General features: G+C 57.3%; 8 protein-coding genes across 8 annotated transcripts; 4 read left to right on the forward strand and 4 right to left on the reverse strand.

Moving 5' to 3' along the window:
- Positions 1 to 974: 974 nt before the first annotated feature.
- On the forward strand, positions 975 to 2,341 carry KVR01_013438 (uncharacterized protein; the record flags this gene model as incomplete). Its single annotated transcript, XM_044788896.1, has 2 exons — positions 975 to 992; positions 1,025 to 2,341. 2 exons carry the CDS (start codon positions 975 to 977, stop codon positions 2,339 to 2,341), a joined length of 1,335 nt encoding a protein of 444 aa, XP_044637519.1.
- Positions 2,342 to 3,516: 1,175 nt separating this feature from the next.
- KVR01_013472 (uncharacterized protein) lies at positions 3,517 to 5,175 on the forward strand (the record flags this gene model as incomplete). The annotated part of the gene is made up of 3 exons (XM_044783260.1): positions 3,517 to 4,425; positions 4,576 to 4,886; positions 4,977 to 5,175. The coding sequence occupies 3 exons, from the start codon at positions 3,517 to 3,519 to the stop codon at positions 5,173 to 5,175; spliced, it is 1,419 nt and encodes a 472-aa protein (XP_044637553.1).
- A 475-nt stretch (positions 5,176 to 5,650) lies between these two features.
- KVR01_013506 (uncharacterized protein) lies at positions 5,651 to 6,813 on the reverse strand (the record flags this gene model as incomplete). The annotated part of the gene is made up of 4 exons (XM_044789715.1): positions 5,651 to 5,878; positions 5,950 to 6,398; positions 6,499 to 6,545; positions 6,752 to 6,813. The coding sequence occupies 4 exons, from the start codon at positions 6,811 to 6,813 to the stop codon at positions 5,651 to 5,653; spliced, it is 786 nt and encodes a 261-aa protein (XP_044637587.1).
- Positions 6,814 to 7,819: 1,006 nt separating this feature from the next.
- KVR01_013437 (uncharacterized protein) lies at positions 7,820 to 10,809 on the reverse strand. The gene is made up of 2 exons (XM_044787538.1): positions 9,666 to 10,809; positions 7,820 to 9,610 (listed from the first exon to the last, which is right to left on the reverse strand). The coding sequence occupies exons 1-2, from the start codon at positions 10,363 to 10,365 to the stop codon at positions 8,199 to 8,201; spliced, it is 2,112 nt and encodes a 703-aa protein (XP_044637518.1). The 5' UTR covers positions 10,366 to 10,809; the 3' UTR covers positions 7,820 to 8,198.
- Positions 10,810 to 11,893: 1,084 nt separating this feature from the next.
- KVR01_013459 (bifunctional K:H/Na:H antiporter NHX1) lies at positions 11,894 to 13,992 on the forward strand (the record flags this gene model as incomplete). Its single annotated transcript, XM_044783653.1, has 2 exons — positions 11,894 to 12,110; positions 12,188 to 13,992. The coding sequence occupies 2 exons, from the start codon at positions 11,894 to 11,896 to the stop codon at positions 13,990 to 13,992; spliced, it is 2,022 nt and encodes a 673-aa protein (XP_044637540.1).
- Positions 13,993 to 14,405: 413 nt separating this feature from the next.
- Positions 14,406 to 16,648, reverse strand: KVR01_013452 (uncharacterized protein; the record flags this gene model as incomplete). Its single annotated transcript, XM_044790767.1, has 3 exons — positions 14,406 to 14,842; positions 14,910 to 14,974; positions 15,036 to 16,648. 3 exons carry the CDS (start codon positions 16,646 to 16,648, stop codon positions 14,406 to 14,408), a joined length of 2,115 nt encoding a protein of 704 aa, XP_044637533.1.
- A 1,422-nt stretch (positions 16,649 to 18,070) lies between these two features.
- Positions 18,071 to 21,018, reverse strand: KVR01_013441 (uncharacterized protein; the record flags this gene model as incomplete). The annotated part of the gene is made up of 3 exons (XM_044783376.1): positions 18,071 to 18,910; positions 18,967 to 20,555; positions 20,631 to 21,018. The coding sequence occupies 3 exons, from the start codon at positions 21,016 to 21,018 to the stop codon at positions 18,071 to 18,073; spliced, it is 2,817 nt and encodes a 938-aa protein (XP_044637522.1).
- Positions 21,019 to 24,604: 3,586 nt separating this feature from the next.
- Positions 24,605 to 27,887, forward strand: KVR01_013471 (uncharacterized protein). Its single transcript, XM_044787032.1, has 4 exons — positions 24,605 to 25,345; positions 25,407 to 25,473; positions 25,549 to 25,596; positions 25,657 to 27,887. The coding sequence occupies exons 1-4, from the start codon at positions 25,316 to 25,318 to the stop codon at positions 26,448 to 26,450; spliced, it is 939 nt and encodes a 312-aa protein (XP_044637552.1). The 5' UTR covers positions 24,605 to 25,315; the 3' UTR covers positions 26,451 to 27,887.
- The last annotated feature ends 40 nt before the right edge of the window (positions 27,888 to 27,927 follow it).

Genomic DNA, 27,927 nt, shown 5'->3' on the forward strand with positions numbered 1-27,927 from the left:
TACCCTGCTGTGGGGGTTTTTTTTTTTTCATCCGCTGAGATGGGGGACTGCACTTTTGCTCTTGGGACAGTAAGCGCCCTGCAACTCCGTGTACACGCACGCACATTAACATTGGTCTGTCGAATGTGAGAAATATACTATCTAGCCTAAACTGGTAGCGCACATGCGGTGTTTCATGTGGGCCGTTGCTTGTAAGGCGGCCACACTCTCATATTGGTGTGTTCGTAATCTGGTAACGGCCCGGATGCTGAACCCCGGCTATGCAAGCCAGTATCTTCAACTCCTCCGGATGCTACGGGAGCGGAAATAGTGAGAGATGTTGGATTTCGGTAATTTCCATCCTTCAAAACAATACCCAGGGGCGTGGCAGGGCAACAAGCACTACGCCGCACTGGTGTCCGGCTCCCTCACGGCAATGCCCAATGGGAAAGGCGCCGGCTTACCTACTTTTGGGTGGGCCAGCTCCTCAGCCTCGTGACGTGTTACTCACAATATCTCCCCACGATTACTGACACTGAAATGAGCTATGGGTACAGTGCAACTCATGTGGAGAGGCATACTATGAAATGTTGTCCTCCAGGTTTCAAGACTCGCCGGTACTAGTAGAACAACAGCGATGGTCGGAGTGCCTCGCAGCAAAGGGTGCGCTCTCTGCGTCAAAAGAAGGGTGAAATGCGATCAGAACCTACCATGTAAGGCCCTCGCACAATACAGTCCTGCGTAGTAGCGAGAGTCTTGAATCTGACCACTTTCGCCAGTCTGTGGAAATTGCATCAAGTATGGGGCCGAGTGCCCAGGGTATGAAAAGGGGCACAAATTTGTTTCTGTTAAGCATACTGTCCGTACCAGGAGCCATGAGCTTTCAAAGGGTTCTGTAACTGAGCCTCGCTCATCTTCAACCTCGTCCGTGGGACAAACGGCTCCCGAAAAACGGCTGACAGCCCAAAAACCAGCCTGGCAAGCCTGGGGCCAACATGGTGGAAGCGCAGAAGGTATCGGCGTCCAAGGGCGCCCTCACAACCAGATTCCAGGATCACTGTGCGGATCACCGGTCCCCTTCATCCATAAAATAATCGGCGAGCTCTTCGACAGCTACACGCGTGAGGAGATCACGTATAGTGCCCCTTGGTTCTCCTCACTCACCAACTACCTTGGGAATTCACAAGCCCTGGACGGAGCCATGGCCGCATATCTGCTACAGCTGGTCGGAAAGGCCAAAGGGGACCGGGCCCAGGTCAGCATGAGCCGAGATCTTTACGGCCGTTCGCTGGTCGGCCTCCAGCGTGCCCTCAACCACCCCGTGGCTTGGAAATCGGCCGAGACACTGGCCGCCACGATGCTGTGCTGCCTGTTTGAGCTGTTTGCCGGCACGTCAAACCCGCTCAGCTGGATGATGCATGCAGCCGGCGTGTCAAAGCTTGTCCAGGCACGCGGGCCCGGCTCTTTTTCGACGCCATTCGAGAGAGCTTCCCTCAGCTGCTTCCGCCCCCTTATGGTTATGCAGTCTCTTTTTTCCGGGCAGGACTGCTTCCTAACCCAACCGAGATGGCAAGACCTCTCATCACGGTTGTCTGGCCCGGGGGCCGGTGACGAAGGGGAAAGGGACGGGAGAGGGGCACAGGAAAAGGCGTTGGGAATTGGACGCGTCCCCACCCCGCCTTGGGTCAGACATCAAGATGGTTACTTCACCTTGCTGGCCAGGGTCCCGGAGGTTCTGAGCTGGGGTTACGGCATCCGAGAAGAGAGGCGTCACGGTATCACTCCAGATCCAAGCCGGGTCAGATCGCTCAAGCAACAGGCGAGCATGCTGCGTTCCGAGTATTGTGATTGGCACCGGAGGGCCCTTTATGGGGGTGCAGTCACGCGGCCCGTCGAGGTGCCATCAACAGGCCCGTCGTCGCCCTTCGATACCATCCTCGAGTTCTCTAACCCATGGGTGGGTTCGGTAGAGATTTCGTACTGGGCAACGATGTTGATTCTTCAGGAGGCGTTGAATCAGTGTTACGAAGACGGCCAACGTCATCAATTTGACAAGGACAACCAAGTGCTTGCCACAGATATCCTGCGAGCAACGGAGTCTGTCGGGCGGGGCATTATGGGTCCATATAGGATCTCGTACGCCCTTCGCATCGCGTACGACTTTGTTGACTTGCCGCTTAAGATGTGGGTTCTCTCGGCTGCAGCAAGGTACAGCCAACAATACGCCGCAGTGTCTACCGAGACGTACCCCGGGCCAAACGCAAATATCGGCGTACACTCATTTATGATGGACGAGGATGACGAATTGGCCACGGCCTTGGAGCCAACTACTAAGGACGCTGTGGATAACAGGACAGGCTAGTATCTCGTGCAGCACCGGCTCGACACTTCTGCCAACACAATCAGGCCAATATCCTGGTGGTGTGGAACCGATCGCAGCTGCTCCGTGTTACATGAGCCATCAGATATCGATCTAGCATGGACTCGATCAGGGTATCTTCAATCCGGTGGCGTTTCGTCAGACTATCGTCAGTGCCGAGTGTCGGGTCCACGCGGTGTTTCTGCCACCACCGAGCAAGTGTCTGATTGTGGCCAACTTACACGAGGGCCCTTGCCTCACAATCTGTTGGAGCTGTCATATTGATTACGTAGTTCTCGCTACCGACAACCTTTCATCGCTATTTTCAGATGCAAGCTTGCGCCTATACTCGTCAGCGATGTCACTTGTGAGAGGAGACGGTGCCTCACGAAAGCGCTGGGATGTTCCCCAGCAATGCCAGACGAGCCGTGTTACGACCCCTATGTGGACGGGCCGAGAAAGAGATAACATCTTGTGTGCCCCTTGGCCCTCTCACCAGATCTCCAGCTTTGATCTCGCATAAATGTGCGGTTAGGGCCTCAGGTAGCAGAACTCACTGGTTGCACTACCGGCCGCCCTTGTCCCCCACCTTTGACGAAGCATCCGTGATAGACAGGAGTTCATCCTGTAGGCGATCAGCACATAGGCCAACCCGTAGGGTGTCACCCCATGAGAGGTCACCTTGGAGGCATCTCTTCATGGGACGTCATCCAGCGATGTCCAGGCAGATGCCCGACTTATGGTATCATGTGCGGTACAGATCTCAATCTGTTGGTGTGTTCCCTGAAAAAGGCATACTACATTCCCGCTCTGTGCTATCAAACAAATTTGTTCGCGCATCACATTGCCAGAAGACAGGGGGGCATCTAGCGAACAGCACATATGCGGCTTCAAACAGACATGGTATGTTCATTGGCAACTTTCAGTGGACAAGGAGGCATGTGTTGACTGTTGCTACGTGTGCAGCTCGGACACTTCAGCAGGCAATATAGAAGCCCTTCGAGCTCTATCGTCTATCCTGTCCCGTCACTTGATTGTCCGCACAAGTAACATCCTACTCATCGAAGCCCACCCCGTCTTCCATGAGCTTCTCATTCTAACTCTCGGTCCTGCGCCCAACACATTGCGAAGCTGACTTCATCACGCCTGGGCACAGCTGTTGCAGTTCTGCGTTCAAAATGAAGCTGAGACTCTTACTCACTGCAGTGGCGCTGGTCCCAGCAACTTTGGCTAGGTCTTGGGGCAGCAGAGATGACAGTGCAGACGAGCTGGATGTTGAGGACCAGGACCCCGTCAAAACACCAATAATGAGGACACACACTGTATGGACCACTGTCGAGGCGGAAAGCGCAGTTACAGTCAGTACTGTCGTCTTTGTTGAGCATCTCTACACCACCCCCGGCATCTCAACCTGGGAAAATTTCAGTCCGGATGGCTATGCTTCCACGACCACGACTTTCACAACGACAACCCTCACCCATATTCCACACGTAGTTTATCAGACAAGTACCTTGCCTAATTCACATCATGTGGCAATCGATAAGAGAAGTACCGTGTCCATAACGGACTGGGTGACTGTCACGGAGGGCTCTGACAACCCAGAGGTGACGACGGAGCGTTCGGGCTCCTCGGAGACTACTACCAGCACGAGCACTCCCTTGGACGCACCGCAAACTCCACCATCGTGGGCTACCGCTGCAACCTCTACGGCATCATCGAGCAGTTCCATAGGTCCAAATCCATTCAACGTGAGCAGTTCGATCTCCGCAACGACTCTGTCTGTCACCTCGGCGGTGTCCGGTGCGCCGCCTATAAACTCATCCGTCACATCAAAGACATCAAAGACACATAAGACATCAAAGACCACTCCAACCACGTCTACAGAGCCTATCACCTGGTCGCGGTCGACCTCCTTGATAGTGCCACCCGTTCCTGTGACGCCCACTGCACCCATACCTCCTGGGTCCATGACCGTAACGGCTGGCTCTCACTCCACTTCAAATTCCACAAGTCACCACGTGCATCTCTCAACGCTCACGACGCTGTCCACCGGGTTCGAGCCACCGGAGTCGAGCACTATTACTTTTGTACGTATACACGCCCCCTCTTCATAGATGGCATTACTTCGGATGATTGGCCCATAGGAGAGCTGCGTGATGTAGGCGCTTCCACCCCAGCTCAAATCGCACCCATATATCACTTCGGCTACTACCGCTGACCAGTGCATACATGACTAGATCATGGCATCTCACGAGGGAACGGTCTTCTCGTCAACCGAGGCCATGGCCACAGGAAAGGAGGGCGGGCCCCCCGAGAGGAACGCGGACCCTGGCAAAGAGAACATCCCGCCCAAGAAGGCCCTCGTGCCCATGGGAGACGGCCCTTTCAGCATTGGTGACGAGGTTGCGCCTTCGCTCACAGTCCCGTTCACGATCACGCTCACCTCCGTGCCGGCGATTACTCCTCCGCCGACGCATGCCGCCGGACCTGGTGGCCAGGTCAGCGTCCGCTGCGACAACTCCTGGTGCAGTGATGACGGTATTGTATAGTAAGTCTGTCCGAGTTCACCACCACCACTTCAAATCCGGCCACGCAGGTCAGCAGCACAGCCGATGCTAAGGCATTTGTTCATAAACAGCTGCATGCGCTGGGACGGCAGCTCCGGTATCGATTCCTGGGGTTTCATCACCCCGGGCGAGGTCTTCACGACCGTTGGGCTATGCACTCCTCCCCAGACTGCACAGGGCCCTGTGCAGGTTTCAACGCTCGCTGGAGAATCTTCCGCTCCGGCTGTATCGCGCCACGGTCCGAGAGGTGACCGGATCCGGCTTGTCTGAGGCTAGTGCTGCCGATCTATCTGGGTGAAGGTTGGCGTAACGGCTCCAATGATATGGTCATGAGGATGTGGTGGAATTTGATTGTGCCGGTTTTTTAACCCTTCTAAGTTACCTTCTTGCTCTTTGGACCGTTACCTGGTTACGAAAACCTGTCTTAGGGTGCCTGACTTTTTGGATACGTCGTGTTCCAGACGTTGCATTCAAATAGTTCAGGCTTCACGTTTTGTATCCTGCTTAACTTCCATAGTTCACTTCAGCTTTTACCGGGCCTTTTCATGGGACTTCAGAACTCGGCGGCATGCGCACCGCATTCTTGAAGAGATGGAAGTAATTGAATATTTAAGTTCTTGGCCTTTATTGACAATTTAATCCGACAAAATGGTCTTTACAAATTTGAATGTTTGATGTCCTTCCGATACAGACCGCAGGACTTACAATTTGCCCCAGCTGCTTCAATCAATACCTTTCCTATGGTCTAAGCCGGGCCTTTCACACTCGTGGTGATAGATCCGGATTCTATGTATACACCAGAGAAATAAAAGTCCTCATTCGCATCCGTGTACCCATCGCGCGGCAGCTCCAGGACTCCGAGGTGCCAGTCGGCTCCGTTGGACGAAGTGGACGCTGACACTGGTGCGACGACTTGCTTCAGATCGTCTCCACCGGTGGAGTGCCAGAGCCCAACGGTACTGGCCGAAAAGTCCTGCGAAAAGAGAAACAGAGGTCAATCCCGAGGCTCACCAGATCGCGAAGAGCAGGTATCGAGGAACTCACGATCTCGTAGGCAAAGTTGTAGAAGACACCAGCCTCCCATTCGTCGACGCTCCACTTGCTCTGCTGGCTAACCATCCACTGCAGCTTAGGGTTGCTGGTTCCGGCCTCGCCGCTGATCCAGCCCGACTTGAGCTCGGTAAAGTGGCTCTCGAAGAAGTTGATCTGATGCTCGCGGAACAGGCTCGGGGCGTTGGCCTCCTTGCGCGAGATGGTGAAGTGATACCACACCTTACCCTTGTTGATCGGCGCCGTCGTCTGCGGGATCAGCTCGATACGCCGCATATTCTGTCCGTTCCAGTATGCCGTGCTGTCGAGTGTGAACTTGGCACCCTGCTTGGACGAGGTGTCGGCCGGGTTTGCGTAGTCTGCCGAGAGGGCTATGCACTTATCCACGGTGCCAGAGCCGTGGATGTAATACTGGTATGGACCGACTTGGTTGCTCCATGACCCTGTTCAAGCTTAGTCTGGCAGTTCCTTTTGACATTTGCGTTCACGCGTCGGATATGCCCCAATGGAACACTTCAAGTTCTGGGAAAGAAGATACCATACAGTCATTGAGGTCACTGGCAGTCTGGAGGTCGTTGAATCTGCCATCCCTGTATTAAATGTGAGTGAATATTCATATGCATCTTTTCGTGGATAACCGGAGATTTCCAAGGGCCCCCAAGCTCGGCACAGAACTTTGAGCGTGACAGAACACACAGGGTTCACATTCTTAATAGCCTCATATGTTTGCGCACTTGCGCAACTCTCATGAGACGGTGAGCCATGCTCCATCAGACAAGAACAGAAGGAAACTAACCAGATCACAGCGGCCTGGGAGACAGAGGCGAGGCTGGCGAGGAGGGAGCTGGTGAGTTGCATCTTGACGGGGCGATGACGTTCAATGGCGTTGAATCAGTCTCTGAAAAGACCGATATGGCCAGAGGGACAGGCACTATTTTATTTGGGCCTGCCTGAGCGAGACAACATCATCGTGCCCGGTTCACTCTACGGTTGCGCTGGTTGGCTTCCCGCCCCGCCGCTCCGGGTTGAATAGGGGTGCCCCCATGACCGAAAAATAAATACCCAGAAAGCATACTGATCGACGGCAAGACCGTACGGAACCTTATTCACGGGCTCTCGATTCGGGCCAGCCAGGGGGCTCGTAAATTGGATTTCCACCATGCCAGGGCGCTGCAAGCAAAGAGTACTGCGGAGTGTACGTTCCGTTGTTTGAAGATCTGCAGTGGATGTTCAAAGTGGGCCCGGTCCTGGTGTAAGTCGCGGAAAGGTGGTATCTTAGCCTCAGGTCAGGGGGCCGAAGTACCGCTCCCGCTACCACCTCGGCATTGGGACTTAGACTGCAATTATCCTGAATCAGTGCTTTTGCGATACCGAGCATAAACATGAAACATTGTTTGCCGCCAAGGCTATGTTCAATATTGGGGCGCATACTGGCGTGTCCGCGTGTGTCACGCGTAATTTGTACTAACGCAACCTGATTACCTTTATGAGTGCCGTAGAGAGGAGCTTTGCAGGGGTGTCTGCTACGCGGCCACATTTTCTATGTTATAAACGTGAGCATGCCCCGTCGCGCAAACCCCTCTAGGGTAACCTGTAATAGCATATCCAGTCATGAGACCCGTGACTGCCATTATATGACCTGTCTAGGTACCTTACATCGACCCAAGTGAGACGAACTTCCATGTGTGTTGGATGGTAACCTCCCTCCTATTAGATAAGCGGACGTGTGATGGCGATTGTATAGAGAAAAGTCTTAGCCTCATCACAAGGGCCAGAGACCAAACACTCGATTCCTTGTGGGGCTGCTCTTGGTGGCATTGGGATGTATTTCGGGTCTTGGTGTCTAGACAACAGTAGTACCCCGGGACGGTCCTCGAACTGCATTCGCGCACTGTCTTCCGGAAGACGGCGCACACTACTAAGTGCTTTCTCCCCCAGCTCTACATGTCACTGATTTGGGTAAGTGTTGTATGTCCTGCGCTCGTGAAACGCCTGTTATCGTCTCTTTCTCAGTCTCTCAAATAGACTATGTGATGCGTCTAATCCTGTACCGTTGAAACCAATGACCAAGCTCATCCAACAGCTCTATGCAAACAGGTATCCTCTCGAACATTGTAAGGGTTGGAGGAATCTTAGCGAACGCCACGCCCATATGATTCACGCTGCAGCGGCACATCAGATTATATGCCTCGCGCTGCACCATCCAGCTTGTTCCTGACATCGGAAATGTCACAACCGGCAAACTAAGCATAATCCATGCCAGAGAAACTCTTGTTTCTCGTCAACGTCGCCCTCTCTAGGCTAGCCCGTGGCAGCAGCTCCGAGCTGCGTACCCTGTCGTAAGGCGCGCGTCTCGCGCTCGGCGACTCGGGCGGGGACAAGCTACCGCTACCTTGTTCAGCGTTCGAAGCTACGTCGTCATCAATAGGCAGACCAGCCGGCTCGTCCTTAATGAGGTGGATGAACCACGCCGAGGCGCCCACCGCAACGCCGCCAATAGCCATCACGATGGAGATCGAGTGGTCGCCGGGCGTCCCCCGGGGTTTCTGGAATATCTTGAAGATGATGCTCGAGCCGACCGTGGCAATAATCTGCGGTGCGGCGATGGCCATGTTGTGAATGCCGAGGATCACGCCCGCCTGGTCGGCTTCGTCCTCGGACCCGTCCAGCTTGTGATCTTGGTCGGACGTATAACCGTCGAAACCATGTGCCGAACTCGAGGAAGGGCCAGCGCCTCCAGGTGGTGAGAAAGCTCTTCTTTTCTGGCGGAGCAGCGCGTCCCTCCGACTGATTTCTGCACTGATGATTGCCCATGGGGCCCACAGCGTGAGAGCCCAAGTGATGCCAACCAGCCCGACGAGCACTGTGGCTGCTGTTACTGTGCGGACGAGGACGGCGCAGAGCATGCTGCCCATGAAGAGCAACTGGGAGAGCAGCCAAGCGCGGCGGAGCGTCAGCCCAGGGATGACCAAGCGATCGGTCCAGGATTTCTTTTCTTCACCATGATCGCGGAAAGACGTGACCGGGCCCTCGCCTGGAGCTTCTCCAATGGGCTGGCTGTCGTATGTCGGTGCGATGAAGAACGGCAAAAACACGTTGGTGAGCAGACTCGTGATGGAGAAAATCAAGAGCGCGAACGTCCCGACTCTGGTTGCCTTCTCGTATAGCTCGTCGATCTCCTCGGGCGTCATGTTCGGGTTTTCCTCGAGAAACGGCTGGACATATATCTCACCAATGTAGGACGACGTGTAGAACAGCATGGGGAAAAAGCCGACCCACGCGCAGAATTGTACGACACAGACCTTCTTGATCTGCGGCGGCAGCCTCTTCATGGACGCGAAGAGGCTTATAAAGAAGGCGAAAACGCCTGTCTTCTTGCTCTTCGCAGGGCTGGGCCCGTCAAGTTGTGGGTTCCTCTCTTTGATGAGCAGACAGCTCATCAGCACCGTCGACCCCAGGGCGATGCTGGCTATGGCACAGAGGTCCTTGAACTGGGTATTGCCCAGCCACCACGTGATTTTTGGCAGGTTGACATAGCCGGCAATATAGCCGATGATGTTCCCGACTCCTGTCAGCCTGCTAGCCATTGAGTTGGCAGCCTCCTGCTGATGAGCCGGGCAGCAATCGACTATGAATGCCCTGATTGCAGCTTGGACTAGGTTGACCTGAGTTAGGGCCAAGTCTTAGCAGTGCCTGAATGGTGGGCTTACCTGTGTTGATAGCAAAGTCGAGGATATAGACCCAGATCACTGCAAATACTATGGTGGTCACCTTGACGCCCTCAGATGCTGGATCAGCCCCAAAGAGACCCAGGATGCCGCCCACGATGTCTTTGGTCCAGGATAGGATCATCAACGAGACCATGGTGGCGGCAGCGCCACCGAGCATGAATGGCTTCCGCTTGCCCCACGACACCCTGCAGTTGTCGCTCAGCATGCCCACGTACGGCTGCACCAGGGTGCCGGACAGGGGGCCGGCGATCCACACCAGGGCCATGAGCGACTTGCTCAGGCCAAGCGACAAGAGATATGGAGAGCCATTGGAGAGCTCGACGGACCAGGCGATCTGCAGGCCGCCTATGCTGATGGTCAGGACAAGCAGGTACCACAGGCTCTTTGTGGATTGGAAGTCGTCGGGCTCGGGGGCCGAGGGGTGGGGCGCAAGAAAAGCATGGCGTTCGCTGCCCCGTTCGCTGCCGCGTTCGCTGCCGCCGGGCTCGGGGGAGAGGAGGGGTGACTGCTCGTTGACAGCGCCAGGGTTGTCGTCGGGGTCGGCACCGGGGCCGTCGAGGGAGGAGCTGCTGCGGGTCGGGGTTGTGGGGCCTTGACTGCTCGTGGAGGAGGTGTTTGGACCGTCGACCTCGACCGAGGGGCGACCTCTAGTCGAAGATTCGGCAAATGGCGGAGTCATGCGTGACAGGAGCGGCGGAACGGTCCAGGATGTCTTGTCGGACTCGAATTATAGATATGGATATACTATGGATGGACGAGTTCTTGGTGCCGCCAAAGGGGAACGAAAGAGTCAAGCCGTGTGACACAGGTGGATGGTCGAGTAGGTTCTATCTATATGGTATCCATGAAAGGTGTGCAAGCATAGGGGATTCCGCGAAGGGATGGCGGTGGTGTTCAAAGGAGGGAGGACGGTTTGACAGGGACGGTTGACGGGGACGGCGTCAAGCCAAGGAAGGTTGTTGCGCTGCGGATTAAGTTTGGTTCAGCTCGGGACGGCGGGCCATCATGCGACCAGCCGGGCCATGTCAGAGGGGATGCGGCGGATGCCACGAGACTTGCAGGGTCCAGAGCTTTGATGTCAGGAGGGAGCGGTAAGAGAAGCCCAGTTGCCCAGCAGACGGACCTCCTTATTATTATTAGTACCCAGCCTCGTTGGCAGCAGACGTCACAGCCCACCTGCCCACCTGGGGCAGCCACGCGACTGATTAGGCCTGCAGGCCTGCAGCCCTGCACCGTCCCGGTTTACCCCAGGTTTCCGTCCACCTCGTTCCTTGCCCATCTCGGCAGGCCCCCACAACCATCGTCGAACGCCCTCCCGAGAGCCCGAGAGCTGCACCACATCGCCGGGTGTACGTAACAGCAATGCCCTTATTAGTGACGGCCATTTCACCGGCATGTGATCAGATGCCTACCTATCAAGACCATCAAGACTACGGAATACTGAATGTCCAGTTCCGTGCTGTGAGCTTGCGGCATGCGAGTGGGCCCAGGACCAACCAGCATTTTCATCAGCTTCAGATATTGAGATGCTCACAGCCTGGACAAGTGCCTGACTACGGCCCTGCGCAATGTTCCAGAGAGTTGGCCATCTCATAAAACAGGCCCGCACTATGTACACCAGATTATCACGTGAAGCCTTGCCCATCCCTTGCTAACTGTGTCACCGAGGACCCCACTTGGACACTATCTACGTAACCAGGAGGCGTAGCATCAGCGAATCACCTTGGTCTGCGGCTACTACCCGGCGACAGAAAGCACAGGTGGCATCGGCCCCGGCTCCGTCCCAGAATAGGCAGCTCTGACAACTTGGCCCATCGCATCGCATCGCATCGCATCCACCACACTAGCAAGCAGCCTGCCCCAAACTGCCATACTGCCATACTGCCACACTGCGATACCGATACTGGTCTTGGCGCTTCCTGGAGAAAGCCTAGCCGGCAGTATCATTCCACCTTCCTTCGCCGAGAGCTTGACCATACCACCCCAAGCTTCACCCTCACCCAGCTCCTCAACAGCTGCAGCTCCTCCTCCCGCAGCCCCTTCATCCCTCGCAGACGACCTCCCTGAACAGCAACCATCGAATGCTGCGCCCACCTCACCCGCGCCGCCTCTCATGATCACGTCCTGATCACTCCAACGCCCCTCCAACGCCCCTCCGGGTTGCCGCCGCCTACCTCCTCTAACCTGGCCCCGCCTGGACCGTGATCATGCTGGCCGACGTCCTCGGCCCCGCCGTCGACATCGCTCGCCGCGCGGCTGAAGATGCCGACCCCGATGGCGAAGACGCCTCCCAGAAGGAGATCTATGCCTCCTGGGCCCTCTTTATCCTCATCGTCCTGCTCATAGTAGCACTCTTCACCAGCTACATGCTCCAGCAGAGGAAGGTCACGGCCATCCACGAGACTGTCGCATCCATCTTTGCTGGTTCGTCCCCCTGCCCGCAACTCCTCCTCTCACGCAGAATTCCATGCACCTTGGGACCTTGGCTGACAACCGACCAGGTATGGTCGTCGGCTTGACCCTCCGCGTCGCCGGCGGTGAGAACCTACAGAACCTCGTGAGCTTCGACTACCAGATCTTCTTCAACCTGCTGCTCCCCCCCATTATCCTCTCGTCCGGCTACGAGCTACACCAAGCCAACTTCTTCCGGAACATCGGCACTATCTTGACCTTCGCCTTCGCCGGCACATTCCTCTCCGCCCTGGTCATCGGTGTTATTCTCTGGCTGTACACGCGTGTTCCTCTCGATGGTCTCAACATGGGGTGGACAGATGCCATCTCGGTTGGCGCAACGCTGTCCGCTACGGACCCTGTCACCATCCTTGCCATCTTCACCTCCTACAAGGTCGACCCCAAGCTCTACACCATCATTTTTGGCGAGTCCATCCTGAACGACGCTATTGCGATCGTCATATTCGAGGCCGCCCAGAAATCCAAGAACGGCGCCGCCGAGATGTCCGGCGTGGCGAGCCTTTTCTTCGGCATCGGCACCTTCTTGTTCGACTTCTTCGGCAGCTTGGCTATCGGCGTTGCTGTTGGCATCGGCGCCGCGCTGTGTCTGAAGTACACCTATGTCCGGAGGTTCCCCAAGATCGAGAGCTGTCTGATTGTCTTGATCGCCTATTCGACCTATTTCTTCTCCCAGGCCATCAAGATGTCAGGTATCGTCTCTTTGCTCTTCTGCGGGATCACTCTCAAGCACTACGCTTATTTCAACATGTCCCGGAGAACGCAGCTTACGACCAAGTACCTGTTCCAGGTCTTGGCACAGCTGTCAGAAAACTTCATCTTTATTTACCTCGGACTCTCCCTCTTCACCGGGGAGGACCTTGAATTCAAGCCCTTGCTCACTATTGTCACCGTCTTGGCCGTGTGTGCGGCAAGATGGGTCGCAGTATTCCCCTTGTCGCGCGCCATCAATTGGTTCATCCGCTACAAAGCCCGACGCCGCGGGATTATGGATCAGCCGGATGAGCTGCCATACAACTACCAGGCGATGCTGTTTTGGGCTGGTCTGCGAGGTGCCGTAGGGGTGGCTCTGGCCGCCCTCATCACCGGAAACGACAGATTCGCGTTGAAGGCCACTGTCCTGGTGGTCGTGGTGTTGACCGTGATCATCTTCGGAGGCACGACGGCTCGAATGCTGGAAATTTTGAATATCCGCACTGGGGTGGTGGAAGAGATTGACTCGGATGATGAGTTCGATATTGAGGCAGTCGGTGGCGGCAGCTACTACAAGCGCGCTGGCACCGGGATTGGGTACATGCCGCGACGGACCAACTCGAACTTATCTCTGGGCCGGGTGGATGGCTCGAACGGGAGGCGTAACGGTAGCAGCGACCCTCACAGCTGGTCATCCGGCCACCGAAGCCCACATGGGCTTGAACGGCCCTCGAGCATCAGCCGGAAGGGCTCCAGGGCCAACTTCCCCGACCATGAGCAGTCTGAACTCCTTGGCAGCAACTCTGCGAGCGTCACAGACTCTGATCTGGGTAGCGATGTCGACATCTCCGACCTGCCGCCCGCCGCGCCGAAACGGCGGGCCAGCCCTGTACCACCGACCAGCGTACCGGCTGGCGAGAGCTCAGCAGCCTCGCAGCCAGTGCTCTCGGGCACACGCGAAAGGTCTGCCACCCTGACGGATGGGGCCAGGTCCGCGGCCAGTACTATCAAGCAGCTGCTCACCTCGGAAGACCCATCGGCTCTCTTCAGGCAGTTGGACGAGGACTATATCAAGCCCCACCTGCTGCTCGAGGACAACCGGGGGCGGGGGCATGGCAACGGGGGCGCGGGCCCGAGCGGCTAAAGCGCGTGTAGTTTTTCTCTCACTTTTTCTGCGTACATCTTAACATATTAGAGCATTCGCGGCGTTTTAGGTGTCAAATCGGGATGACATTGGGAAGGGCCTGGTGTGTGTGTGTGCGTAACGCGCGTGTATACGCTCGCACTGCATTGGCCGTGGGTTTACCAGGCACCATGTACTGTATGCTTGGGCAGAATAAACCCTACGGCATCTAGCATCTAGACATGAATACCAACAGATCTTGGCCATACCTCCCGTTCCGTTTTCTTTTACCGTACCTTTTTTTAGAACAGCCTCTAGGAAGATCCATTTTTAAGATGACATCCGTGAGGAAACTTGTAAGACAACCTTTTCCGGACAACCACTTACGGCCAGCACTCGCAAATCAGAAGTCCACCCAATGGGAGAGAACCAGATCAAGGATGCTGCTCAGACCAGGTCTTGAACCAAGCCAGGGCCTCGGGATTCGCAACACTCGCATTCGTCTTGACCTCCATCCCAGAGAGGATCTGCTTGACAGCAACCTCAATCTTCTTGCCGTTGCCCGTCTTGGGGACGCCGGCGGGTCCGCACTCCTCGACGACAGCGGGGACGTGGCGCGGGCTGAGCTGGCGGCGGATGACATCACGGACGCGGGCGTCGGTGTCGCCCTTGACGAACTTTTTGCCGGGGGCCATCACCAGGAACAGGCAGACGGTCTCGTCCGCGTCGACGTTGGGTCGGCGGCGGCCAATGCACACCGAGTCCTCGATCTCGGAGGCGAAGAAGCGCGTCAGGATGTTGTAGATCTCGGCCGAGCCGAAGCGGACGCCTGCGGGTTTAAGGACGCCGTCGCTCCTGCCTAGCATCTTGACTATTGTGTTCGAGGGACGTGTGAGAGAGAGACTCCTGGCAATGAATGGATGCATTGTTGTACTTACGACCGCCATTTTTAGTGATCTGGATGAAGTCGCCGTGATGCCATATCCCCGGGAAGCGCTCAAAACTGTAGAGTGTCAGCCCATGCATGTATAGCGTGGAGGACTGCTGGAAGCATGACGACGTACTAGGCAGCGCGATACTTGTCATGGCCATTCTCCCCATAGAAGGTCAGCGGTTGGCACGGGAAAGGCTTCACACAGACGAGATCTCCGGGCGCATCAGGCGGGTCCACGGGCCTGGGATCGTCAGCGGCCGAGTTGCTGTCGACGACCTTTACGGCCATGCCCAGGCCGGCGCACTGGATCTCCCCGACGCGGACGGGCAGCAGCGGGCAGAGGGCCCCAAACAGCGAGATGATGTCGGTGCCGCCGGTGATGGAGCCCAGGTTGATGTTCTTGGGGAAGGCCTCGTAGACGAAGCTGAAGGTCGAGGGCGGCAGCGGCGAGGCAGTCGAGTAGATGGCCTCGAGGCGGCTGAGGTCCAGCTCGGGGTGCTGCACGGGGCGGACGCCGTTGGCCTCGAGGGCCACCAGGTAGGCGGCGCTGGTGCCAAAGTGCGTGACGTGCAGCTCGGACAGCAGCCTGGGGAGGGACATGTGGCCGTGGGGCCGGAAGGGCGAGCCCGAGTAGAGGACGAGGGAGGCGCCGACGGCGAGGGCCGAGATGCTCCAGTGCCACATCATCCAGCTCGTGGTGGTGTAGTAGAGCATGCGGGAGGCCCGCGAGACGGACCCGTGGAGCAGGTGCTCCTTCTTATGCTGGACGAGCGTCCCCGCCGCCGTGTGGATGATGGCCTTTGGCAGGCCCGTCGTGCCCGAGGAGAAGAGTATGTACAGCGGGTGCGACGGCGGCAGCTGCTCGAAGCGGAGCCCCTCGTCGGGCGAGCTGCCCAGGAAGTTCTCGTACTCGTCCGCCCTGGCGACCTGGGCCCCGAGGCTGTCGAGCCCGGCGAGCCCGGGGTCGGCGCCGGCGCCGGGGAGGTTCCTGATGACGACGACCAGCTCGAGGCCCTTCTTCTTGAGCTCGCCCACGATCTCCTCCGTCTTGGCCCTGCTCGACCACTCCTTGCCGTTGTAGACCATGCCGTCGTCGGCAAAGAGCACCTTGGGCCCGAGCTGCGCCAGCCGGTCCAGCACCGCCGACACGCCGTTGTCCGGGCTGATGCCGGACCACACCGCCCCCAGCGATGCCGACGCCAGCATCGCGACCAGCGACTGTACGTGGTTCGACACGTAGCCGGCCACAACCTCGCCCTGCTTCAACCCAGCCGCGCGCAGGGCGCTCGCGCACCGACGCACCGCCTCCCTCAGCTCCGCCCACGACGTCTCGACAACATCACCGGGCCGCTCCGTGGCGGTGATGACGGCCACGCCCGCGGGGTCCACCTCCACGCCCGCGGGGAAGAGCAGGTTCTCGGCAAAGTTGAGACGGGCGCCCGAGAAGAAGTCGGGTCTCGGGAACATGGGCACCGCCTCGGCCTCGGCCTTGCCCCCTGGTCCGGCACCCGGCAGCACGGCGTCGTAAGTGCGCGACGACACGACGCCGCAGAACTCCCACACCTCGCCCCAGAACTCGGCGACGTTGTCGATGGACCACTGGTAGAGTGCCGGGTACGTCTCCAGCTGGAGGTCGTACTTGCGGCTCACATGGCGCATGAACCGGGCCAGCTGCGTGTCGAAGGGGCTCGGGTGCCTCCACAGGATCGCGGCCGCATCATGTTCGTTCGAGGACCCTGTCATGCCGGAGTCTGGGTGTGTGTGCCAATTGGGTACTTAAGTAGTATGCGAGGATGAGAAGGTTCCTGAGCAGACAGGGCAGCTGTGCTGGACTTGTGGAGGTGAACTGAGTTGAGCCCGGACCCTCCCGGTGGGGATCGACTTCTCACCTGCGATTGAGGTTGTCCGAGCCGCCGACGGTACCCGGCTTACACGGTTGCCGAGGTCTTATTGTCGAACTCTTGCGGATGAACTCCCTGGTAGTCTTCCCCATAAGAAATTCGTAACGGAGGAGGCTATTTAGCATGAGAGTATAGGGGGGTTTGGTGGATTTGCACAAGATTGTGTACTGCAGCAGACAGCATACAAGAGAATAGCCGAGTTCACCTGCCATCTTGTAAGCATCGCCACAGCACATTTGTCTCTGAGGGCTATGGCCTCCAGACAAGATCATCGCCCCGAAGGCCCACTTCACCGGCCGAGAGGTAACCGGTAGGATATGATCTGTTATTGATTGTTTTGTTGAGCTATTCCAAAGCCTCGAGTGAGGATTCCGAGGCGGTAGCGGGCCATCGCGGATGGGGTCTGCTGTTACCACCCGGGGTGGGGGCGTGATGCAAAAGTCCCTTTGCAGACCCCGTGGATCTCACTCGCCCTGGTCTCTTATTCCCGATCTCGAGCTGGCCCCCTCGGCGTTCAGCAGCTTGATTCCTTTCCAGCAAGAGTCGGGCTGCTTGAGAGCTCGCCACCCCCCTCTCCCCGGAAGCCTGGCCTCTTGCCCCTTGGCAGCACCCATGGCCCCGTCTCTCCTTCCATCGGCCGCCTGGTCCGACAATGCCCACAATGCTCAGGCGGTGATGTGGCGCCCACTCCACGCCGTTGGCCGCCCGTCCAAGTCCAGAAGGGGGGCGCGGCCGTGACCTTCCAACCCCCTCAAACCAATCTCCCTTTACCCCCCACCCCGAAACGCCTGTCCCGAAAAGTGCAAGAAATCCCCTCAAGGCACGCCGTCTCCAAATGCAGATGCGCTGGTATCATGACTTCCATTATAACTCCGTAGAACAAACGGCTGGTCCATCAACCGTCAGAAACTTGTTCACAGCCGCCGCCCTTGCCAGCTCCCCGACCCCTATGTCTGTAAACACAGCCCACCTCAGGCTTGTGTTCCTTCTTGCACAATGAGATCGGCGTATATACAACAGCGTCGGATCCGAATAGCTCTTCCGTGTTGAATACCAAACGAGCCTAATGCTGCTGCTGCTGCTGCTGCTGCAAAGAAATGAGATCGCAATCGTACAGCCCCGCTCGACTGGTGTTCCTGAGCATGTCAGGATCGACGTCTCGGACACCAACCACGAGGAAGCAAGCAGGCAGCTCTCTTGTGCGCGCATGCTATCCTCCATCCCCCCCCCCATCCCTGTTCGTGGGAAGACCCGCCAGCCGTCATTACTGCCCCAAAACCAGTTGCTTCAGCCCCTCATTCTCACGTCTCATGGCCTCCTCATGGGATGCATCGCCGCCCGCTATTTCCGGCGATGCCCCGTTCATGCTGGCACCTTCAGTCGGGGCTCCGTTGGTTGCAGCCACTTGCTGGCTCTTTTGCTCCAGCTCAAACCACTTCTGCGCTTCCTCGTTCTCACGTTGCAGGTCCTCTTCCTGGCGGACCCTATCCTGCTCAGCTTCGTCGGCAAGCCTCTGGGCTTGTTCCTGCTCGCATGAGACTTCTGCTGCCTGATTAGGGGTCATGTCGACATCCATTGCCTCCTCCGGGGGCGGGGGTGGAGGTGGCGGGCTGGGCTCCTCGGTCGTCTCTTCGTCCTTCAGGCGCTTCACAGATGGTGGCTCGTCAGGAGTGAGGCTGGCGTCCAGGAGGTCGTCTTCGTCTCGCTTTCGCTTCCGCTCGGGGGAGTCTGGCGCGGCGTCATCGGCGTCACTCAAGACGGCCGGTTCGTTGTCAGCCGGTCCGTTGGTCCCGGGCGTCTCGACCGATGCGATGGCCTCGCCACTCGACTCTTTTGTCTTGGCATGGCTCGAGCCCGCCGCACGCTCGGCCTTGCGCTTTTCGTGCTCCTGGTACTTCTCTACTGCACGATCGAGGAAATCTTTGACGTATTTCCGAATCTTCTTTTCCTGTTTCTCAGTGATGGAGGTGGGGTCTGCCACACGGTTGTTCTTGTAGTCTGAAGACACCAATTTCTTACTGACGTCCTTCGCGAACCTCTTTAGTTCCTCTTTGGGCAGCTTGTGGCGGAACTTGTCCAAGACATGTTTGACGTGCGGGAAGAGCTATACTGCGTGTCAGCTGACAGAACGGCCGGGGCATTTGGGGGTGCTGCACATACCGTATTCTCGTAGATCCTCATCTGCTTTTCGATCGGAAGAGAACGCCACTTCTCCTTCTTGGCCTCCGGGACAGGTGTGCTCTGTCGCTGTGGGGTGAGCGATGCAGAGGGCTTGGGCGTCGGCTCCTTGCTCAGGTTCTCAATTATGTCCATTACGGCCTTTTGGTCCTGCTGCTGCTTGGAGGGTACCTTTGCCGCATGTGCCGGCACGGTTGGGCGTTGCCAGGTTACGGTACCGCTCTGGGAGTAGTAGTACACTTTCCCTTCGGGGTCCTTGGCCATGAACCAGCCCTGCGGCAGGGCGTTGCCGGTCGGGAACACCCGCCTGGGCCGCGGTTGAAAGTATGCCGCATTTCGCTGAGGGATGTTGCTCTTGGGGCCCTTTGGAATAACAATACCGGGCGCAATGACGGGCTTTGCTGGTGTCTCTTCCTTGTGGTCGTGCTTGCGGCGCTCCTCAAAAGAGTTGGCGGGCTGGGTGGCGGGGTCAAATTTCCTTCGAGGAATCCGGTAAGCCGTCTCCAATTTGCTCCACTCTTCTAGGAGGCGCTTGGATTCGGCCGCCACCTCCTCATGCTCCGACGGGGTGAGACTCTCGACCACCGCCTCAATGTTTGAGTCGGATATCTTGTTCTTGGTCAATCGTGGGAACTTGTAGAGGATGTCGAGTATCTGGAGGACAATGTTATGGTCGTCTTTGAAGGCGTTGAGCGTGGTTTTGAGGATCTGGTAACCGTGCATCTGCACAACCCTGTTGCGCACCCGGTCGTCGTCGGCGTTCTGAATGCGCTGCAGCAATTTTACTGCAATCCATTTTTCCTTGCATTGCATCAGGGCGGCCATGACCTTAGTGACACCGCTCTCATCGAGGCCGCGCAGCTGCACGCTGTTGACATACTCTTCCTCGTCCTCGGTGGGCTTCTTCTTGCGGGGCTTCTTGGCAACAGCGGTGTCCCAGCTGTCGCCATCGTCGATACCCAGCGCCTCGATGGTTGCAAGGGGCAATTTGGTGGCACGCTCCGTCTGGGTCTTGCCGCCGATGAACCCTGTGCAGTTCGGCTCACCACAGTAGCAGGGCTGCGGGTCAGCGCCATAGCGGTCCACGTTGTAGTTGAAGACGAGCTCCTCGCCGGCCCTGACTGCACGGCCTGTAAAAATGCCCATGCGCAATTTTTCACCAACCACCCACTTGTCCACATAGCAGTTTGGGTTGCAGGAGTGATTGCAGAACCGCCCCAGGTTGCCCTTCTTGGTAGCATCAACAAATTCGGTCCTCGTCAGTGACATGAAATAAAAGTGCTTGATACCTTCGTTATCGTACTGCATCATCCGCCGTCTGAAAGTCGGCTCATTGATGACCTCGCCGATGTACTCAAAAACGAAATCGTTGGGCTGCAGGTCAACATTCGCCCTGAGGCCGAAGCCCTTCTTTTCAGTCTTGATGACGGAGACATTTGCGAACTGTTGACGCTGGAAGCGCTGGTTTTGGCAGCCGGAGCCGCAGTTGCAGTCGCCGTCCACACATTCCATCTTGGTCGCTCGATTGATGCAGTCCGAGTCTTCCCCGCAGGCGGTGTTGCTGCCATTTTCTGCTCACAGAAGTCAAAACAAACGGCCCAAGCAGAGGCGTGGGCATTCGCGCAGGCTAGGTTAGGGGTACTTACGCCACTCTTCAGCACAATCACAATCCAAGGCATCGTGTTCTGATGCTCCCATGTTCTTTGAGCCATACAGACAATCGGGAATGACCTGAAAGGTCGTCTTGGACTCCTCTGTAACATCGGGAAGGTGGTCGAAGAGAGGCGGTGTGCGCGAGACGGCCTTGGACGACGGTTTCCTCGACAATTTTGGCGCAGGCTCGTTCTCGGGCGTGGAGGTGCTCTCGTTGTCTGCCTTTGCTCCTGGCGACAGACTCGACGATCTCGAGGGTTTGGACTCGTTGGGCGAGGTGGAAGCACTGCGCTGCGCCTTGAGGGCGGATGTGGTCTCCCGGAAGCCGTCCTCCATCTTGATGGCCGGAGACGCATCCGCCTTGCGCTCCTCCCCGTCCATCCTGGGTGCTCAGGCGGGCCCTGTGGTCCCTACGGCGGGAGGTGAGTTCGACTTGGGACCGAGGTTGCGTTGGCAAAGGGACAGGCGCAAGGGTGTGAGGGCAGGTCGGCCAATGCTGGTGCGGTCCATAGACGTGCAGTCGTAAGCGCGATGCAAGAGGAAGAGTGCAGGACCGAAAACCGAGGGCGAATTGCTAAGGCGAAGAAGCGCAGAAGCGCAGAGGCGGAGGTGGGAAGGGAAGAGGGAAAGATGGAGGCTAAGCAGAGACCGGAGACGAGACGGTAGGGTTCGCTATCGGACTTGGTGGTCCGGTATCCTCGACATGGCAGGTCCTGGCTTCAGAACCTCTGCGCCTGCTACGATCGTGTGTATGCGTGTGTGTGCTCTCAATTCAGCCCTATGTCTTGCATGCCGTGGCTGATGATTCTGATCGCAACTCTGGTTTTGGTCTGTTGGCCGTGACAGGCGTGCGGGTCTGGATTCTTGGACTTGGGTTAGGGCGCCTGTGACTGGCGCAAGTGCAGAAGATCACCACTCCTCAAGCATCCACGGATCCTTGCATTTCACCTGTCCATTTTGCTGCAGGACCCCCAACCACACCAAACCCGGTGCCTGCCGGGCAGCAATGTGCCGCCCGACCTTCCCCAGTTAGCGTGGATACCTAGGTACTTACCAACCTGCCAGCCTGCCAACGAGGCAGCTTGGAAAAAAAGTTGCCGAGGGGCTTTGAGGGAGGGAGGAGGGGGTCAGGAAGGAGACTGGGTCGCCTCCAATCCCGGATCCCCAACCCAACACTCCACTCAATCAATGGGTGATTGATAGCATCGTGAGCATCATGTCCTCGTACTAGACAGTCAATGCAGTGCCTGCAGATGATGACTGTAGGAAATGCCACAATTCAGCCAGCAGTCTCAGCATGTCCACCCGGACTGGATGGGTCTTGAGCAGTCGCTTGTGCCAGATGCGGAGCATTGACTGCCCAGAAGAGTAGAGTGACAAAGGCGAATTCCAGAGGACAAACATTGGAACAAATCCAGCATCACCTCTACATCATATCGGGAGCCAACACATGGTGGTTCTGCTGCAGCCTAGGAGCATCTGCACCCGCAAAGTGCACGTCTCTGCCAGGCACCTGGCATTCAACAGGCATCTTCTCTTTGAAGGGCAATCAATTATTTTTCCTGCAGCCATCTGATAGCAGCACCTGAAGGGGGCATGTCATTTGTTCAAGTTCTTGAGCAGACCCAGTACCCCTCTACGAGCCAGATCGCCTTGCAGGCAGATTGTTAGACACCAGTAGATGAGGGGTGACTCTTGCAGGAGGTGCTCGTGCAGGGAGGGGGCCCTCTGAGAGGGTGGTGCTGTTGAATGAAAATACTATAAAACTGACCTGATCCGGCGAGTTCACTGCGACTTGGGAATGCCCCGTACCATGCTGTACCATGACGCAGTCTAAGGGTGCTTGTGATCAGTGAGTAGCAATGGGGATATGGTGTGCCGGCGTTTGTTACCACGAGTAGTGTGGGCTCAGAGATAGTGTTTGCAAGCTCGGCAGCGGCAAAAGCAAGTACACTGACGTGGCCACCTGAGGATGGCCGACACAACAGACATGCAGAGACGGAGGGTAGGCTGGCAGGGCTGGCTGGAGCACCGGACGAGATGGTAAAACGGAAGCTTCTGTCGTGGACGGTACAATGCCAGCGCATTATGCAGACCGGTCGACCGGTCGGATTGTAGAGTGGAGAAGGCTGGCAGGCTGGTCGGGACAACGGAGCGGTGAGCATGGAGGATAAAAACATATCAACCCGGCGTGTTCCCACATGGGCTGGCCCAGCGAGAAGCAGTTCATTTGCAGGGTCGACTTCTTTGTTTGCAAACAAGACCATCAGACCATGCATGCGGCTCAGTCCTACCACATGAACTGCTGGCTTGTGCTGCGGCAGTCGTGATGGCCGACGGCCGACCTGGCCACTCTCATTGGCGTGTGTCGCCTGCGCCGCCGCCCACGAGAGACGACCACTGAGATGCTGCGACACGGTTGGCGGTAGGCCAAGAGGAACAATGCTGTCCCACCAGACGTGGCTTACCAAAGACGACCTGGTCTGGGGCCGACGGTCTGATTGGGCCATGGGACACTGCAAGGCGTCCAGCAAGCCGGCCGTCTGTCTGCCTGTCTACGTGAGTTGCCATCCCTCATGTGGGTAACGTCCATGATGACGCTCAGCTTGGCCCGTCACGGTGCTGGCTGGAGGTGCTGGTTAGTGGCCTGCCAGTGGTGAGCAGTGTGGCGGTTGTGTGGTTTTGTGTCATGGACTTTCAGCTAACACGGGGCGCTGCGAGGCCAGACTGACGGTGAGTGCTGGTGAAGGGGGTATCAGGTGCCCCCGCGGGTAGGCTGGGACGGAGCCCATTGGCCTGCTGGACGCAACAACCTGCAGTCGGCGATGTGTGCCAGCACGGATGCGACGTGCTTGCAGCCAAGCACCCAAGGCAGAGGGAGACGACTTGTTTAGCACCCAGGCACTTGGGGCCCTGGATACCGCATTGGATCTCTTGCAGCAGGGCCGGGTCTTAGCTGCATGTCTGATCCCGATTTCGATTTGTTTTGATCTCGTCAGGCCCGATCCGAGTCGAATATCGCGGCCGCCGTCATTGCTGTGCTGTGGAGGAGGCAAGCCGAAAAGGGCGAGGTTGAGATGACGACAAGGGGGGTGGGGAGCAAGGGCATTAATGAGTGACAAGGGACCGCAAAGACTGGGGCGGCCATCTCAGCCTCGACCATCCGAATACACACCCTGGACCGCTGTCTTTTTTATCTCCGTCCGCAAAGCGCAAAGCAAGGAGGTCAGGCTGGACCGAGCGTCCTGGCTCGTGTGTCTCTGTCGCCTCGCCTCGCCTCGTCTCGTTTCCTTCCTTCTGGATTTGGGGAAATTGCCCAAACTGGACCTGGGCCTTCTCGCGAATTATGAACATCCCGGCTCATCTCATGCTGGACCATCTGTGCAACATTCGACATTCACACCGTCGAGCCCGAGGACAATCACTTTCGCGATCCTTGCACCGAACAATCATCGCACACCCACACCAGCCCACTTCTCATTTTACGCCACCCGAGGCCGTCCCTCTCGACTCTGCCCGCCCTCACGACTCACGGCCAACCCATCAATCACAGCACAGCTCCTGAGCGGCCTCCCTGCCAGCCTGGCCAGCCAGATCGTGGGCACTGAGTCACTCAGTGGGCGGGCGACGCGACCCGACTGGCCTGCTTTCGATAGTAGCTCCGAGTAGACAAAGCCCATCCTGACTGGGCTCCTCTTGTCTGTCTCGCCGCCTCTCCCTGCTGGGCACGGTACTGAGGTCTCGGGCAGGGCGCAGGTCGTATTTCCCCTGCGCTGCAGGGTGATTTGCCCGCGCCTTGCTGCTCTGCTGCTGCCTCCTCTGTCATATACGTACCAGGTACCTGGGCCATCCAAGTCAGCCTCGTCTATTTCTCTTCCTTGCAACAGTCCACCGAGCTCTGCAGATCCGAGGGCTGCCTCAGTATATCTCGAACAGAGAGAGACAGACCACAGACCACAGACCACAGACCACAGACCACAGACCACAGACCCGCCGACCACGGGACACGGCACGGCATACCACGGCACAAATCCAGGCCAGGACGAGTCCCAGGGCCACCCAGAGTACCAGAGTGAGCCCAACACTGAACGGCGCCATCCTCCCTCCCGTGACGCGGACGGGCCACGGACCACAGCGCCAGCAAGTTCTAGGAAAGCTTTTTTTCCCACTCGCCGCCCAGGCCCCAGCCAGGCACAGGTAGCTACAAGCAGGGGTCAGAGGCTCTGTGTAACCAAATCTCGGCTCATGCTTCTGCATTTGCCCAGGCAAGCCAGGTCCACTGCAGTGGCTTTTCTAGGTTCTCCCACCACTCCTCCGCCGGCATTCTGATCAGACGCGCGCTTGCTCGCCTGCTCGCCTGCTCGCGCCTACCTGTCCCACTGCTCAAGGGGGCGCATTCTCTCTAGTCGACTTCGTTTCTCAAGCCCCTCGCCAATCGCTCGTTCTTATTCGGCGGTCTCGTTCTGGGGGGGCATTACGACAATTACATGTCGTTCCGCTTTCCCTTTTCCCTTCTGCTCCACCGCCCGTCCGGCCAACATCTTTCTTCTCCTCTGAGAGCTGCCTTGCACTTGGCCTGTGATATCCACGCCCTTCTCACACGGCCGGCATTCCCAAAACGCCCCTCCTTTCACCTGAAATGTCACCCGCTCGCTGTGATCGCACATAGGTTTTTTGCATGATGGATGCCTTTACCGAAGACGAGAAGGTAATACATTCGCGCGTCCTGGCCCTCTGTGACGCGGCCAGATTCTAACACTGTTTCGCAGCGCTTCGTGCTCGCTGAATACATCAAGGCCAGTCAGGTGGAGACTGACCAGCTCGTCGAGTTCATTAGTGAGTGCGCTGTTCCTGACACCGCGATACAGTCACGTCCGCGGCGCGCAACAATGCTAATCATGCTGTTCCCAGAGGCGTACAATTTGCAGGCTGACTGGTTCGCAATGCAGCTGCCTGGAGGTGAGCATCTCGAGTCTCTTCTGCTTACGATCCTGTCGCTCCTAACAGTCTCTACCGCAGGTCGGAACATGCACCAGTGCATGCGCGCGGCATCGCAGCTGCTGGACAGGGAACTGCAACTTCCCAGCCTCCCCAACTTGAAGAGGAAGTCTGTGAGCGACTTCAGCGAACACGTCCCCAAACGAGTGGCTTCAATGACGCCCATACAATATCAACCGCGACCGCCTCCCCTTCCTCAGCCGTTGCCTCTGGCTCAGCCTCAGCCTCAGCTTCAGCCGCAGCCGCAGCCGCAGCCGCAGCCCGCCCAGCTTCACCAACCCGTCGCAACTTCACGAGCCATTCAACCACGACCGTCTTCGGATCCCAAACAGACGACCGCGGAAGGATATGGTGTCTTCCAATCCAAGTCGCCCTCTAATGGTTATGGTGTGTTCCAATCAAATCCCACGGTGCGGAAGCGAGGCAGGCCGTCCAAGGCGGAGAAAGAAGCGCAGGCCCGGGCAAATTCCGCAAATTATCCGACCAGCACTCCTGTTCCTATCAGCCCGAAGCCAGCGATCTCGCCAGCCGCAGCTACCACCCCGGTTGTGAGCCATGCAAGCACGAGGACAGCATACCACACTGCCACTCGACCCCCAGACTCAAGACCCACAGGTGGAGGTAACACAGGAGTTGCTGGGGAGGTGGCACGCAGCCTTCCAAAACACTACACGGAACAAGCGAAATCGGAGAAGTCGCCTTCCATAGGAAATCTCGTCACACCCGAACCGGCAAGGGAGCCGCATAGGGGCTCACCCCCATCCCTTGTACGGCCAGCGGTTCGCGATCCACCGCCAGTGACGAATTCAGCATAGTTGTTGGGGGCGGGTGTCCAGGAAGCAGTTGGCAGGCTGTTCAGCTTGTCGCGAGCCCTCGCCGTTCAATGTGGGAGTATCGCTTGCGGCGAAAATCGCGATACACCACGAGAATCGAGCTACATGTGCAAAAAACGAGGCAGTTTACGGTTACTAGGTCGGGAGAGGGCTGTGTCTCTTCCACCGACAAAGATTATCGAAGTCTGGAGAATTTCTTTTCTTGTGGCGCCATGATGGGGCGCTTGCCATTCCCAGACAACCATGCTGGAACTCATGGGATTTCGGCTGGAGTCCTCAGATTGGTCTATTTTCACGGTTCCTAATCGACTTAGACGATACCCTTGGCGTTGCTCGGCTACTCCGGGCTTCGTTCGATTCCGGAAAGGATGCGCCGTTCCTTGCATACCAAGCATTGCATCTGCCGGGCTCGGACTGACCTCGGTGGTAATATACACGATATGCTGCGGTCGAGTGCAGCGAATCTTTGGCATTCTTCGGAGTCACTACTGCAGCAGCAAGAGAGATCGAATTGGAGGGTAGGCAATCCATGTCGCATTTGCAAGTTGTCATTTCAGGACAAGGGCGTGGGATCATCACGGGCACCAGCGGCGTTTGCACAATTGGACTTGGGGGCCTAGGTGGTGTTGACCGGATGGGCGATTTTGTTTCGGCGCAAGGGATTCGGCGGGCGGCGACTTTGTGCGATCCTTGTACCTGTGCAACACACAGAACATATCCAGGAATGGGATGGGAACCACAGACGGCATCGACTTTTTCTTCTTATTCTGGTGCTCGGTCTTGACAGGAGCAGGACTGAGGCCGCACAAGGCTGTTGTTTCGATAAGACCACGGAGGAGGGGAAGACGGGTCGGGTCTTCTCAAGACACGCGCACACAAGAATGACAGAACCTCACGGAACAGAACGGACCGGCATGACCGACTCCTATGCGCTCTCACATCAACCCTTGGGCGGAATAGTGATTGTCTGGGCAAACAAGTACGTTGGTTTGGGGAATTCGATCCTGGCTCCCGCAAACGCGTGGGGCGGCGAGATGTTGAATAGTGTTTGGCAGCGCTTAGTATCTCAACCCTCAAGCCAAGACGGAGTATATACTCAGGCAGTGTTGACTCGAGTGCACAAGACAACTGTTGTGTGTCCAGCCCAGGAAGTGTCGTGATAGGCCCGGAGACTAAAAACGCAGCTTATATTCATTCCGTGGTCGCAGGCCGACCGAGTGAGGCGATTCGCCAGCCGACCCGCCGCCAGGCTAGAGCTGTGATGGTGTGGTTGCAGGCAGCGAATGGGGGCTCAAGAACGGCTCGTGCCCTCCGCGTGGGGGCCAATACTAAGTGCAGGTAGGATTGACGTGGACAGAACAGAGACTATATCGGAAATTTCGACCACACGCACGTGGTGTCATATGCATGATAGAACAAACACACGTCGCTGCAGAGTTTACTCACAACTGGTCTTGCT

Source organism: Diaporthe batatas, assembly GCF_019321695.1.
Source record: "Diaporthe batatas strain CRI 302-4 chromosome Unknown Contig00027, whole genome shotgun sequence".
NCBI lineage: Eukaryota > Fungi > Ascomycota > Sordariomycetes > Diaporthales > Diaporthaceae > Diaporthe > Diaporthe batatas.